At 41.4% G+C, this 14,140-nt stretch overlaps 1 protein-coding gene and 1 pseudogene across 13 annotated transcripts in view; both read left to right on the forward strand.

The window, feature by feature from the left end:
• Positions 1-14,140, forward strand: part of TFDP2 (transcription factor Dp-2) — a 198,596-nt gene that overhangs the window by 102,862 nt on the left and 81,594 nt on the right. Inside the window, exon 1 of one of the 13 annotated variants that reach the window (XM_063610681.1) lies at positions 12,637-12,695. The exons of the other annotated variants lie outside the window; for them this stretch is intronic. Within the exon in view, the coding sequence (XP_063466751.1) occupies positions 12,674-12,695 (22 nt within the window). The 5' untranslated portion in view covers positions 12,637-12,673. Of the gene's footprint in view, positions 1-12,636; positions 12,696-14,140 lie in introns of those variants that run through there. 13 annotated transcript variants of the gene reach the window in all.
• LOC129491213 (large ribosomal subunit protein eL19-like) lies at positions 5,892-7,433 on the forward strand (annotated as a pseudogene).

Below are 14,140 nucleotides of genomic sequence, written 5' to 3' on the forward strand. Positions count from 1 at the left end.
AAATTTTTAATATCTGATTTTGTTTTGTTGGTAGAAGATAGAAATACAGTTGGCTTTTGTATATTGACCTCATTGCCTGTGACCTTGCCAAACTCACTTCTAGTCCATTTATATAGATTCTATAGGATTTTCCATATAGACCAATATTTTGTTTGTGTACAAACAAGTTTTACGTATTCCTTTCTTATTTTATACCTTTCATTTCCTTTCTTGACTTATTACACTGGCTAAGCCCTCTAGTTCATTGTCAAAGTAGTAAAGGTATACATCATTGTCTTGTTCCTGATTTTAGGGGAAAAGTATTCAATTTTTTTACCATAAGTATGATTTTTAGCTATGGGTTTTCTATAGTTGCTTTTTAGCATTTTGAGTAAGTTCCCACCTATTCCTTGTCTGCTGAGAGTTTTTGTTATGAATAATTGTTGAATTTTGTTAAATGCCTTCCTGCATCTATTGAAGACGATAGTGTAGTTCTTTTTTATTCTGATGATATGGGGAATTATATTGATTGATTTTCCAATGTTAAACCAACCTTCTGCCATTCATGGGATAAACTCAGGCATATGTTATCCTTTTTATATATTCTAGAATTCAGTTAGCTAAAATTCCGTTTAGAATTTTTGTGAGTGTTCATGAGGGATATTGGGCTGTAGTTTACTTCAAATGGTTTTGTTTTGTTATTTTCTTTGTTTGTATTCCTTTTCTGAAGTACCTTCTAACCTTAGTTGCCATCTTACTTTCTCTCACTATTTTCAGAGGATGAACACTTTTTATAAGAAGTCTGCTGTGTTTTGAGTGCTATATGCCAGGAACTATAAGAAGCCCTTCGTATTCGTTATTTCATATAATCCTCAGAACCTTCTTGCAAGATAGGTGCTATTATCATGCCCATTTTAGAGGTGGATAAAACGGAGACTCAGAGCAGTTAATTTCCCAAGTGATAGAGGCAGTTCAAATTACGTCTTTCAGGCTGGGCACAGTGGCTCATGCCTATAATCCCACCACTTTGGGAGGCTGAGGCAAGAGGATCATGTGAGCCCAGGAGTTTGAGACCAGCCTGAGCAACGTAGTAAGACCTTGTCTCTACAAAAAAAATTAAAAATTAGCCAGGCATGGTGGCATACTCCTGTAGTCCTAGCTACTGGGCAGGCTGAGGTGGGAGGGTTGCTTGAGCCTGGGAAGTCAAGGTTGTAGTGAGCTGTGATTGTGCCACCGTACTCCAGCCTGGGCAAAAGAGCGAAATCCTATAAAATAAAAAATCAAGTCTTTCAAATCGGAGGTCGAAAACTGCTCTGCATTTATATCTTTCTCTAGAAATATTTTATTAACCTGAAATATTATTGACAAAACTAGGAGGAATTTAGAAAACTATACCTCTACTAATCTTTTTTTCTCTTTGATTTTTTTTTTTTTTTCCTTAAGACAGGGTCTTGCTCTGTCATCCAGGCTGGAGTATAGCGGTACAATCTCGGCTCACTGCAATCTGTCTCCCAGGCTCAAGCAATTCTCCTACCTCAGCCTCCTGAGTAGCTGGGATTATAGGTACTTGCCACCACGCCCAGCTAATTTTTGTATTTTTAGCAGAGATGAGGTTTCACCATGTTGCCCAGGCTGGTCTTGAACTTGTGGGCTCAAGAAATCAGCCCACCTCATCCTCCCAAGGGGCTGGGATTACAGATGTGAGCCACAGCACCCAGCTAATCTCAGAGCACCTCTTTATGCTAATTGGTTTTGATATTCTCTGTGTGCTTATTTTTCAGTTTGAGAGTGTCTAATAATTAGCATGTTAGGGCCAGGAGTGGTAGCTCACACCTGTAATCGCAACACTTTGGGAGGCCAAGGTGTGTGGATCACCTGAGGTCAGGAACTCAAGATCAGCCTGGCCAACGTGGTGAAACCCTGTCTCTACTAAAAATACAAAAATTAGCTGGGCCTGGTGACAGGAGCCTTTAATCCCAGCTACTTGGCAGGCTGAGGCAGGAGAATCACTTGAACCCGGGAGGCGGAGGTTGCAGTGAACCAAGATCGCGCCACTGCACTGGAGGCTGGGCAACAAGAGCAAAACTCTGTCTCAAAAAAAAAAAAAAAAAAAAAAGCATATTGGTTCACTAATTTGTAAGTTTTATCAAGCACACATTATTGTGAATTAACTTGAATGTTTCTAATTGTATGTGTCAACCTAAAATGAAGAAATGGAGGCAAAACTAATATCAGTGGAGAGTTTATTTGGGCCAAGCTTGAGGATTATTACAACCTGGGAACATAGATTCAAGTTTCCCTGAATATACACTCCTGTTACCAGCAGTTGCAAGTGGAGTTTGAAAGGCAAAATAGGCGGACAGGGAGTGGACTGTACAAAGTTGTTTGTTAGGAATTCTCACCGGTTTAAAGAACCAGTGAGGGCCGGGCGCGGTGGCTCACGTTTGTAATCCCAGCACTTTGGGAGGCCGAGGCGGGCGGATCACGAGGTCAGGAGATCGAGACCACAGTGAAACCCCGTCTCTACTAAAAATACAAAAAATTAGCCGGGCGTGGTGGCGGGCGCCTGTAGTCCCAGCTACTCGGAGAGGCTGAGGCAGGAGAATGGCGTGAACCTGCGAGGTGGAGCTTGCAGTGAGCCGAGACTGCGCCACTGCACTCCAGCCTGGGCGACAGAGCAAGACTCCGTCTCAAAAAAAAAAAAAAGAACCAGTGAGAATTGATTAGTGATTGACTATACGTTGTTAACCTATAAGGTATGGATTATAGTGTTATTATAATTCACACCTGATGTGGATTATTAAGCTAATTTATGGCTACTTATGGCAATAGTAAGCAGTTTCAACAGATGAATACATAGCTCAAAGGAGGGGAGTAGGCATGATTGTAATCTTATTTTAATGTCTATCTGGGCCTGATATTTAAAAGGACTTGCATTCCTCAGATAAAAGTTCTTTTCTTTTCTCAGTTGCTACAGTGCTTCAGTTTAAACTTCACATCTGTTGGAAGTCTTTTAACATTGTTTATCTGGATTAGAGGTTCCTTGAGAGAAAATGCCACTTTTTTACTATACTGTATTTAATGTGCTCAGTAGTATCAGTAGGCATATTTCTGTTTATGTAAGATTGTAGTGTGGCTGAAGGCTGAAGGGGGCCAAGAGCACATGAGAAGCTATCTCTTCCACTTATCTGCTTTTCCCAGGTTGAATGTGTGCTAGATTATTTTAGGACCTTTTGGGCTCAAAAAATCAACTGGGAAGCCTGAGTTTAGATGATAGCTAGCTGGTGGGACCCAACTTAATTTTCTGTCTTATGCTTCAGTCAAATTTGGGAAAATACACAAAAAAGCAAAGCTACAAACAGAGACTGGCAATACAGATTAAAATGTGCCAGGCAACAGGAGGAATTTCAATGAGTAAAAATGAAGATCAATCCCTGAGACAAAATAGCAGGGACAGGCAGGAAAAAGGTAGATTTCTACCCTTCTCTACTTCATACCTACAAATTTAAGGAAGTAGGATCTTTACCAACCAGAAGCTTGGCAGCTTCCCACCAACCCCATGTTGCAACTGCTATCTGCAACATCCAGGGCTCTTTTTCTCCCTCCCATCTCTCTTATCATTACCTCTGTACTTCCCTTAGTGACCACAGCTCTGTAAAGGCAGTGGCAGAAATGGATTTGTTGGGGGTACGTTTTCAAATGTGATGAAGTAGTGGTGAGAAGGGGCAAAGAGAAAAAAATCCATGGGAGTAGTATGCCTTTTCTCAGGCCCTACTTTAGACAGACACACAGATTAAGCTTTTTATTATGGAAAATTTCAAATATTTACAAGAGTAAAGAGAACAGTTTAATAAACCAATCACCAGCTTAAACAACTCTTGGTTAGGTCCTGTTTTTGACTAGGGAAGAACTATATTCTGTTTCAAAGTATGTAGGATTAGATTGCCAATCACGTGCACATGGAACAAGACAACAGGGTCAGAAGATCTTCCTTAGTTTATCAGCACCATAGTAAATCAGGGGATCCCTACATTAGATCCACAAATTGACTTCAAGTCATGACAAACTGAATTGGTGAGCAAAATTGTGTGCTCTAGATAGTATATAATTTTAATTTGATCCTCAAAGGGATCTTTAATCTCCCAAATAGGTGAGAGCCATAGTATTATGTGACTGCTCAATACTAGGTCCGGCTTGTGTGGATAAAGTTTAAAGTCAGGCCAGGCACAGTGGCTCACGCCTGTAATCCCAGCACTTTGGGAGACCAAGGTGGGCGGATCACTTGAGGTCAGGATTTTGAGACCAGCCTAGCCAACATGGTGAAATCCCATCCCTACTTAAAAAAAAAACAAAAACAAAAATTAGCCAGGCATGGTGGCATTTGCCTGTAGTCCCAGCTACTTGGGAGGCTGAGGCAGAAGAATCCTTTGAACCCGGGAGGCGGAGGTTGCAGTGAGCTGAGATACTGCCACTGCACTCCAGCCTGGGTGACAAAGCAAGGCTTTGTCTAAAAAAAAAAAAAAAAAGTCAAATAATACCTAGGTGGACAGAGACCAACTAGAATTTACTTAACTTTTTTCTTAGCAAACACCAAACCTGGATAGATTTCTCAACTTTCAAATAATTGACAGAAATCTTTTAAGGCATCATGGGATTTATTAAGAAATTCTTCAAAACATGACCAGGCGTGGTGGCTCACGCCTGTAATCCCAGCACTTTGGGAGGCCAAGGCGGGCAGATCACCTGAGGTCAAGAATTCGAGACCAGCTTGGCCAACATGGCGAAATCCTGTCTCTACTAAAAATACAAAAATTAGCTAGGTGTGGTGGTGGGCACCTGTAATCCCAGCTACTGGGGAGGCTGAGGCAGGAGAATCACTTGAACCCGGGAGGCAGAGTTTGCAATGGGCCAAGATCGCGCCACTGCACTCCAGCCTGGGCAACAAGAGTGAAACTCCGTCTCAAAAAACAAAAAAAAAAAAAGGAAAGAGATTCTGCAAAATAAAAGAAGGAAATCTGATATTTAAGAAACAGAAAAAAAAAATCATACTTTGAGAAAGGAAACAATATTAGATGGTATTTTCTTTATTCTCATGGGGTTTGTTTAATGAATCTGAAAAATATGTAGAAGATAGCAGATTGACATAGAAGGAAACCAACTGAGATGTCAGCAATTATAATAATAACTAAATATATATGAAGTACCAGATTCTATATTAAAACCTTCATGAATTAGCTAATTAAATCTAAGTAAATGGTTATTCCCAAGAACATGGAGGTAAAGAGGTTAAATTACTTCCCTAAGATTGTATAACTAATAAGAAGGAGGTCTCAAATTTGATCCCAAATACACTTTGACTTCAGGGACCTAGAGATAGAGGAAATAAGGATGATTTCACAGGATCTTTGATCATCCTTTGTACTCTTCTGCGTTGGAATTTTAAAAGAAATTATTTAGGGCCAGGCGCGGTGGCTCACGCCTGTAATCCCAGCACTTTGGGAAGCCGAGGTGGGCAGATCATTTGAGGTCAAGAGTTTGAGACCAGCCTGGCCGACGTGGTGAAACTCCATCTCTACTAAAAAATACAAAAATTAGGCTGGGTCTGGCAGCTCACACCTGTAATCCCAGCACTTTGGGAAGCCGAGACGGGCAGATCATGAGGTCAAGAGATCGAGACCATCCTGGCCAACATGGTGAAACCCCATCTCTACTAAAAACACAGAAATTAGCTGGGCGTGGTGGTGTGCGCCTGTAGTCCCAGCTACTTGGGAGGCTGAGGCAGGAGATTCACTTGAATCTGGGGGAGGCAGAGGTTGCAGTGAGCCGAGATTGCACCACAGCACTCCAGCCTGGCGACAGAGTGAGACTCCGTCTCAAAAAAAAAAACAAAAAAAAACCCTTTTGCTGCTGCTGCCGCAGCCATGAGTATGCTGAAGCTTCAGAAAGAGGCTCGCCTCTTCTGTCCTCTGCTGTGGCAAGAAGGTCTGGTTGGACCCCAATGAGACCAATGAAATCGCCAATGCCAACTCCATCAGCAAATCTGGAAGCTGATCAAAGATGGGCTGATCATCAGCAAACCTGTTGACAGTCCATTCCTGGGCTTGATGTCGGAAAAACACCTTGGCCCGCTGGAAGGCAGGCACAGGGGCATAGGTAAGCAGAAGGGAACAGCCAGTGTCCGAATGCCAGAGAAGGTCACGTGGATTCTGCGCCGGCTGCTTGGAAGATACTGTGAATCTAAGAAGATTGATCGCCATATGTATCACAGCCTGTACCTGAAGGTGAAAGGAAATGTGTTCAAAAACAAGTGGATTCTCATGGAGCACATCCACAAGCTGAAGGCAGACAAGGCCCGCAAGAAGCTCCTGGCTGACCAGGCTGAGGCCCCCAGGTCTAAGACCAAGGAAGCATGCAAGCGCAGTGAAGAGCGCCTGCAGGCCAAGAAGGAGGAGATCATCAGGACTGTCCAAGGAGGAAGAGACCAAGAAATAAAAGCTCCCCCTTTGTCTGTACATACTGGCCTCCATGATTACATAGATCAGCTATTAAAAGAAACCTTTATCTGCTTGTAAAGATAAATTAGCCGAGTATGCTGGCATGCGCCTGTAATCCCAGCTACTTGGGAGGCTGAGGCAGGAGAATCGCTTGAACCCAGGAGGTGGAGGTTGCAGTGAGCCAAGATTGTACCACTGCACCCCAGCCTGGGTGATAGAGTGAGACTCAGTCTCAAAAAATAAATAAATAAAAGTAAAAATAAAATAAGCGGCTGGGCTCACACCTGTAATCCCAGCACTTTGGGAGGCCGAGGCGGGCGGATCACGAGGTTAGGAGATCAAGACCATCCTGGCTAACACGGTGAAACCCCGTCTCTACTAAAAATACAAAAAAATTAGCTGGGCGTGGTGGCAGGCGCCTGTAGTCCCAGCTACTCGGGAGGCTGAGACAGGAGAATGGCGTGAACCCAGGAGGCGGAGCTTGCAGTGAGCCAAGATCGTGCCACTGCACTCCAGCCTGGGCGACAGAGCGAGACTCCGTCTCAAAAAAATAATAAAATAAAATAAAATAAGCATCGCCGGGCACGGTGGCTCACGCCTGTAATCCCAGCACTTTGGGAGGCCGAGGCGGGCAGATCACTTGAGGTTGGGAGTTCGAGACCAGCCTTACCAACAAGAAGAAAAGCCATCTCTACTAAAAATACAAAAAAATTAGCTGGGCATGGTGGCCCGTGCTTGTAATCCCAGCCACTTGGGAGGCTGCGGCAGGAGAATTGCTTGAACCCGGGAGGCGGAGGTTGTGGTGAGCTGAGATCAAGCCATTGCACTCCAGCCTGGGCAACAAAAGCGAAACTCCCTCTCAAAAAAAAAAAAAAAAAAAAAAAGCGTCCAGGCAAGAGGTAAAAAAGAGACTGCTAAAAAAAGCTATATGTAAAATTTGCCACAGATTTTCTGCTGCACTAATACATGGTAAAAAAAAAAAAAAAAAAAAAAAAAAAAAAAAAAAAAAAAAAAAAAAAAAAAAAACACTGGCCAGGTGCAGTGGCTCAAATCTGTGATCCCAGCACTTTGGGAGGCTGAGGCAGGCGGATCTCGAGGTCAAGAGATTGAGACCATCCTGGCCAACATGGTGAAACCCCATCTCTACTAAGTAAAGTACAAAAATTAGCCGGGCGTGGTGGCACGTGCCTACAGTCCCAGCTTCTCAGGAGGCTGAGGCAGGAGAATCACTTGAACCCAAGAGGTGGAGGTTGCAGTGAGCCAAGATCATGCCACAACACTCCAGCCTGGTGACAGAGCGAGACTTCGTCTCAAAAAAAAAAAAAAAAAGAAACACTATTTACGGTGTTATTAGGAAAAAGAAAATGTCTGCACTGTTATTAGCAAAAGACAATAAGAGATAGTGTTGAAGAGCAGTGAACATAATAGAGTGACAAATATAAGACCACCTTATTAGTAATTAGAATAAAGATGAATATGTTAACACATAAGTTTAAAAGATAGACTCAGGAATTGTCAAAAACCATATCTAAGACTCACATTACCTGATTTTTGAGGCCTACTATAAAGCTGCAGTAATCAAGATAATGTGTTATTGGCAAAAGAATGGACACATATTATCAGTAGAACAGAATAAAGAGCGCAGAAATAGACTCACCCAAATATAGTCACCTGATCTCTGAAAAAGGAGCAAAGACAGTTTAATGGAGGAATGGGTTTTTTCAACATATGATGCTAGAACAATCAAAGTGCATATGCAAAAAATGAACCTAGGCATAGACCTTATACCTTTCACAAAAAATTAACTCAAAATGGATCATAGACCTAAATGTAAAATATAAAACTATAAAACTTGTAGAAGAAAATCTGTGTAACCTTGGGTTTGGCAATGATTTTTAGATACACTGCCAAAAGCATGATTCATGAAAGAGAAAACTGATGTTGGTGTTTGTTAAAATTAAAACTTGTTGTATTAGTCCATTTTCATACTGCTATGAAGAAATACCTGAGACTCGGTAATTTATAAAGGAAAGAGGTTTAATGGACTCACAGTTCCACATGGCTGGGGAGGCCTCACAATCATGGCAGAAGGCGAAGGAGGAGCAAAGGCACGTCTTACATGATGGCAGGCAAGAGAGTGTGTGCAGAGGAACTGCCCTTTATAAAACCATCAGATCTTGTAAGACTTATTCACTATCATGAGAACAGCATGGGAAAAACCCGCCCTCGTGATTCAATTACCTCCCACCGGGTCCTTCCCGTGACACATGGGGATTAAGGGAATTACAGTTCAAGATGAGATTTTGGTGGGGCCACAGCCAAACCATATCACTTCTACTCTGAGAAAGATACTGTTAAGAGAATGAAAAGACAAGCCATGGACTGGAAGAAAATACTTTCTTTTTTTTTTTTTTTTTTTTGAGACGGAGTCTCGCTCTTTCACCCAGGCTGGAGTGCAGTGGCGCGTTCTCGGCTCACTGCAGGCTCCGCCCCCCGGGGTTCACGCCATTCTCCTGCCTCAGCCTCCCGAGTAGCTGGGACTACAGGCGCCTGCCACCTCGCCCGGCTAATTTTTTGTATTTTTAGTAGAGGCGGGGTTTCACCGTGTTAGCCAGGATGGTCTCGATCTCCTGACCTCGTGATCCGCCCGCCTCGGCCTCCCAAAGTGCTGGGATTACAGGCGTGAGCCACCGCGCCTGGCCAGAAAATACTTTCAAGATACATTTCTGTTAAAGGACTTTGTGGTTAGTCAATTGCAAAGTTTTGAAGCAGTGCACAAGTCAGTCCTCACTTATGACATCAGTTGCAAGTTCAGGGGTTTCCAGAACTTCCTTTAGGATTGATAATTCACTAGGAGAATTGACAGAACTAATTGTAAGCTGTTATACTCACAGTTACAGTTTATTACAGCTGAAGGAGACAGATTAAAATTTGTCAAAAGAAAAGGCACATAGGACAGAGTCCAGGAAATTATCAAATAGTTATAAACCCCACAATACATTTTTAGTGGTTGCTTTAGAGTCTTGATTATCTTTTTTTTTTTTTTTAAAGGTCTTGCTTTGTCATCCAGGCTGCAGTGTAGTGTTATGATCATGGCTCACTGTAGCCTCAAACTCCTGGGCTCAAGTGATTTTCCTCCCTTAGCCTCCCAAGTAGCTGAGACTACAAGTGTGAGCTAGCACACCCAGGTAATTTATTTTTTATTAAAAAAAGTTTTAGCCAGGCGTGGTGGCTCACACCTGTAATCCCAACATTTTGGGAGGCCGAGGCAGGTGGATCACCTGAGGTCGGGAGTTCAAGACCAGCCTGACCAACATGGAGAAACCCTGTCTCTACTAAAAATACAAAATTAGGTGGGCATGGTGGCAATGCCTGCCTGTAATCCCAGCTACTCAGGAGGCTGAGGCAGAAGAATCGCTTGAACCTGGGAGGCAGAGGTTGCAGTGAGCTGAGATTGTGCTATTGCACTCCAGCCTGGATAACAAGAGCAAGACTCCGTCTCAAAAAAAAAAAAAAAAAATTTGTAGAGATAGTGTTTTGCTATGTTACTCAGGGTAGTCTCAAACTCCTGGCCTCAGGCAGTTCTGCCTAAGCTTCCCAAAGTACTGGGATTACAGGCATAAGCCACTGCGCCTACCATAGAATATTAGTTATCTTTTGAAGTGATTAAAAAGGGAAAAGATTTTCTTACAGTCTAATGATGAGAAAAATGAAAGAACAGTTATTTTAAAGCCCCTGATATTTCCAACATCTAGGTCATAAATGAGTCTCGTTCTGTTGATAGCTTTATCTCTTGGTAATGTGCATGCCTCTGCGTGTGTGTGTGTGTGTGTGTGTGTGTGTGTGTGTGTTGTGTATGTCTTATTTTTAGTTTAATGGTGAACATCATTTATACAAGAACAATAGAGACTGAGGTAGATGGTATTTTGTGTCTGGATATAGGCACACCTCTCCCATCAGGCCAATCGCCTGTGAGATTGAGTCAACCTAGTCTGGAGTTCAGGTGGATTTGGATTTTGATGTTGGTATCATTATGTTCAGTGTACTTGGGCTGTTGTTACCTGGTACTTGGAGCCTGGGGTACCAGATAGTTTTTCTTCAGTGTTCCTGTTCCACTGTTGGCTTTCCTCAGTCCCATCATGCCTCCATCGCAGAGGGGGGGTCTCTATTCATATCCTTCACTAGTGGTTGACTGATGCAGTGCTAGGCTTGTGGTGGTGTCATAGGTGGTTTTCTATTGTCCTGGTTCAGCCTTAGCTTTAGGCAGTCCCTGTTCATTTGAACCCCAGGGATGGTACTTAATCTGCCCTTTCCTGAGCAGTAGCAAACCTCTGCTTGGCATCAGAATCCTGGGCCAATAAGGATTCTCTCCTGCTCTCCCAGAAACAAGATGTTTGCTTCTACCTCTCCCCCAGCAGCAGTAGGGTATGTGAGAGGTAGGAGGATTACTTGAACCCAGGAGGTCAAGGCTGCAGTGAGCCATGATAGTGCTACCAGACTCCAGCCTGGGTGACAGAGCAAGACCCTGTCTCAAAACAACAACAACAACCCAAAAAACTGTCAAGGTCATCAGGAACAAAACATAGCCAATAGCCAAGAAACTGTCACATACCAGAGGAGATTAAGGAAACATGATGACTAAATGCAATACAAATAAAAAAATAAATATCGGCACTATAAGAAAAAATAGGGCAGCAGAATGGGTAATTCATAGGAGAAGAAATGCAAATGGCCAATAAAAATATGAGTATGAATTCAACTTCACTAGTAATTAAACTGCAAATGTAAATTACAAAAGCTGATTTTTGCCAGTGACATTAGCAAAGGATTGTTTTTGTTAATACTAGCATTTGGCAAGGTTGTAGAGAATATGGGAACTCAGAATGATACAACCTCTCTGGAGGATAATTTGCGCCGTACAATATCAAAAAGTTTAAAATTGTACAAATTATTTGACTTAGCCACGTCTGTGCCGTTGATGTATTCTAATAAAGTAAAGGAAGATCTGTGGGAAGATTTAGTTAAAGGGTGCCTATCACGGCATTGTTAATAATAATGAAAAATTGGAAGTAGCATGATAATTAACAGTATATTGTGATATTCTTGTATGGTGGTATTCTGTAGATATTAAAAGTTAAACAATTTGTTAAGTTCAAAAAGTTAAACTAACATGTATGGTGTGATCCCCTTTTTTGTAAAAAAAAATATGTAGCATAGAAAGACTCGATATGCGTACACAAAACATTAATTGTAATTTTGGATGATTGAATTCTAGATGATTTTTGTTTCCTCCTGTGTGCTTTTCTATATTCTGCAGTTTTTTCTGACATGAGCATGTGCAGTATTTTGGACATCATATAAAAAGCTATTTAAAAACGAAATATTTTTCCTCTATCAATTAGCAAAGATTTTCTTAAAATTATTACCTTTGTTGGCAAAGGTATGAGAAATTGGTATCTTTATTTTACATCTACTTCTTATTCTACGTCTATTTAATTCTTCTTATCTACAGTATTTCTACTTTCTTTTTTTTTTTTTTTTTTTATGAGATGAAGTCTCGCTCTGTCGCCCAGGCTGGAGTGCAGTGGTACGAACTCGCCTCACTGCAAGCTCTGCCCCCCGGGTTCACGCCATTCTCCTGCCTCAGCCTTCTGAGTAGCTGGGACTACAGGCTCCCGCCACTACGCCCGACTAATTCTTTGTATTTTTAGTAAAGACGGGGTTTCACTGTGTTAGCCAGGATGGTCTCAATCTACTGACCTCGTGATCCGCCTGCTTCGGCCTCCCAAAGTGCTGGGATTACAGGCATGAGCCACTGCGCCTGGCCCTTCTACTTCTTCTTTATATCTACTTCCGTAGGGGATCAGCACAAGCACTCTTGGGAAGCAAATTGGTAATAAATATCAAACCCCTTAAAATAATTTATATTCTTTCACTCAGTAGAAAGGCTTCTGGGGGATTTGTCATTAGAAAAGAATCAGAGATGTGGGTGGAGACATGTTTATTACATGATGATGTATAACTGCAAAGTATGAAGACTGTAAATATCCTTTTAAAAGGGAAATAAAATATGACACAACTGTATAGTGGAATATTATGCATTCATGAGAGTATTTAAAGAATATTTATTGATGTCTGATAATCTTCCTGCTTCTCAGTCTTCTGCTCAGAATGGCATCCATGATTCTGTTTCTTTCCCCATGTTTTTTACTGTAGTCCCAGGTAAGAAAATAAGAACTGGATTCCCTCTCTTACTTTGTGTAAATAACCACAACTAGTAAATTACTTTTTCCCCCCAAAACCATTTCCTTATGTGTATTTGTCTTCCTCAGTTTCAATTTATTTGCTTTACTTTAATTATGGGTATTATGTGAGCCTTTGCACAGTTCTGTTTTTCTGCCTGAAATTATCTTCTCCCTGCTTTTACCATGGCTGAGACCTCTTCACCTTCTAGGTTGCAGCTTAAATAGTACTCAGAGAGGTCTTCTTGGACCACCTTATCTATAATAAAAGAGCATACAATGTATTAATAATACCCCTTACCATCTCTCTAATGCCCACTGGTTTTTTTCATTGCAGTTAACACAGTTGATGATGTTTTTGTATTTATTTGCTTGTTTATAATGTGTCCTCCATTAGACCATAACTTCCTGAGGCTAGGAATTATATCTTCACAAGTATATTTTTAGGTCCTCTCCTAATGTCTGGCACGTGTAAACAATCAGCAAATATGTGTAGATTGAATGAACAAACTAAATTTTGCAGTTTTGATGGCAGCTTATTAAGAATTTATCATGTAACTTAGTTAAAAGTTGTTATACCAAAGTTATTCCTGTAACACATATTTATTTTAGCTATATTGGTTTTGATATTTAATATATTTTATGTAGGAATGTAGAGGAAGAAGTTTAGGTTACACTCAAGGTCGTGGAGAGTCTTATAACGAGTTCAGACTACCATTGGACGCTGAGGAGTGTGTAGAATTTGAAGAGACAAAGAGGAGGAGAAAAGACATTTTGAACAAGACTGCCCCATGAGTTTTTTAAGACAGGACAGCAGGAATATCTTCAGCATGTTTGGGAAAACATGACAGAGAATCGTGAGTGACTAATGGAGCTAGTTGCTGGTAATTATAAATGGAAATGTTACTAGTTACAAAATTTCATCTAGGTCTAATCATTAAGAGCCTGGAAAGAAGGCCAAGGTAGTTGGAATATCTTTTGTATTCAGGGGAGTTCTTTTAACAGATGGGAAGCTACTGAAGGTATTTGATCAAGTGAAGGTCCCTTGTCATTTATTAATTTGTTTATTAATAGATATTTATTGAGTGCATGCTGTCTACTATGTGGTCTTCTAGATGAGGAGGGTACAGAGATGGAATAGGAGGGCTGGAGAGCCAAAAACCGGCTGTGGGGGAACTCACAGACTATGGGAAGTGACAGACATGCAAATTACAAAGGGCTGTGATAAATGTAATAAATGCACATCATCAATACTGTGGGAACTCAAAATAGGACCAGGTCTATTCAGATAATTGTGAATATCTTAACTAAGGAGGTGACATTTTCTATGGGTTTTGGAGGATAAGCACTAATTTACCAGGTAAAGAAAATTCTGACCTTAGGAGTAAAGTCATGGACCGTTCAGGGAATGGTAAATAAGTCATG

This window comes from Symphalangus syndactylus, chromosome 10 (assembly GCF_028878055.3).
Source record: "Symphalangus syndactylus isolate Jambi chromosome 10, NHGRI_mSymSyn1-v2.1_pri, whole genome shotgun sequence".
Taxonomy (NCBI): Eukaryota; Metazoa; Chordata; class Mammalia; order Primates; family Hylobatidae; genus Symphalangus; species Symphalangus syndactylus.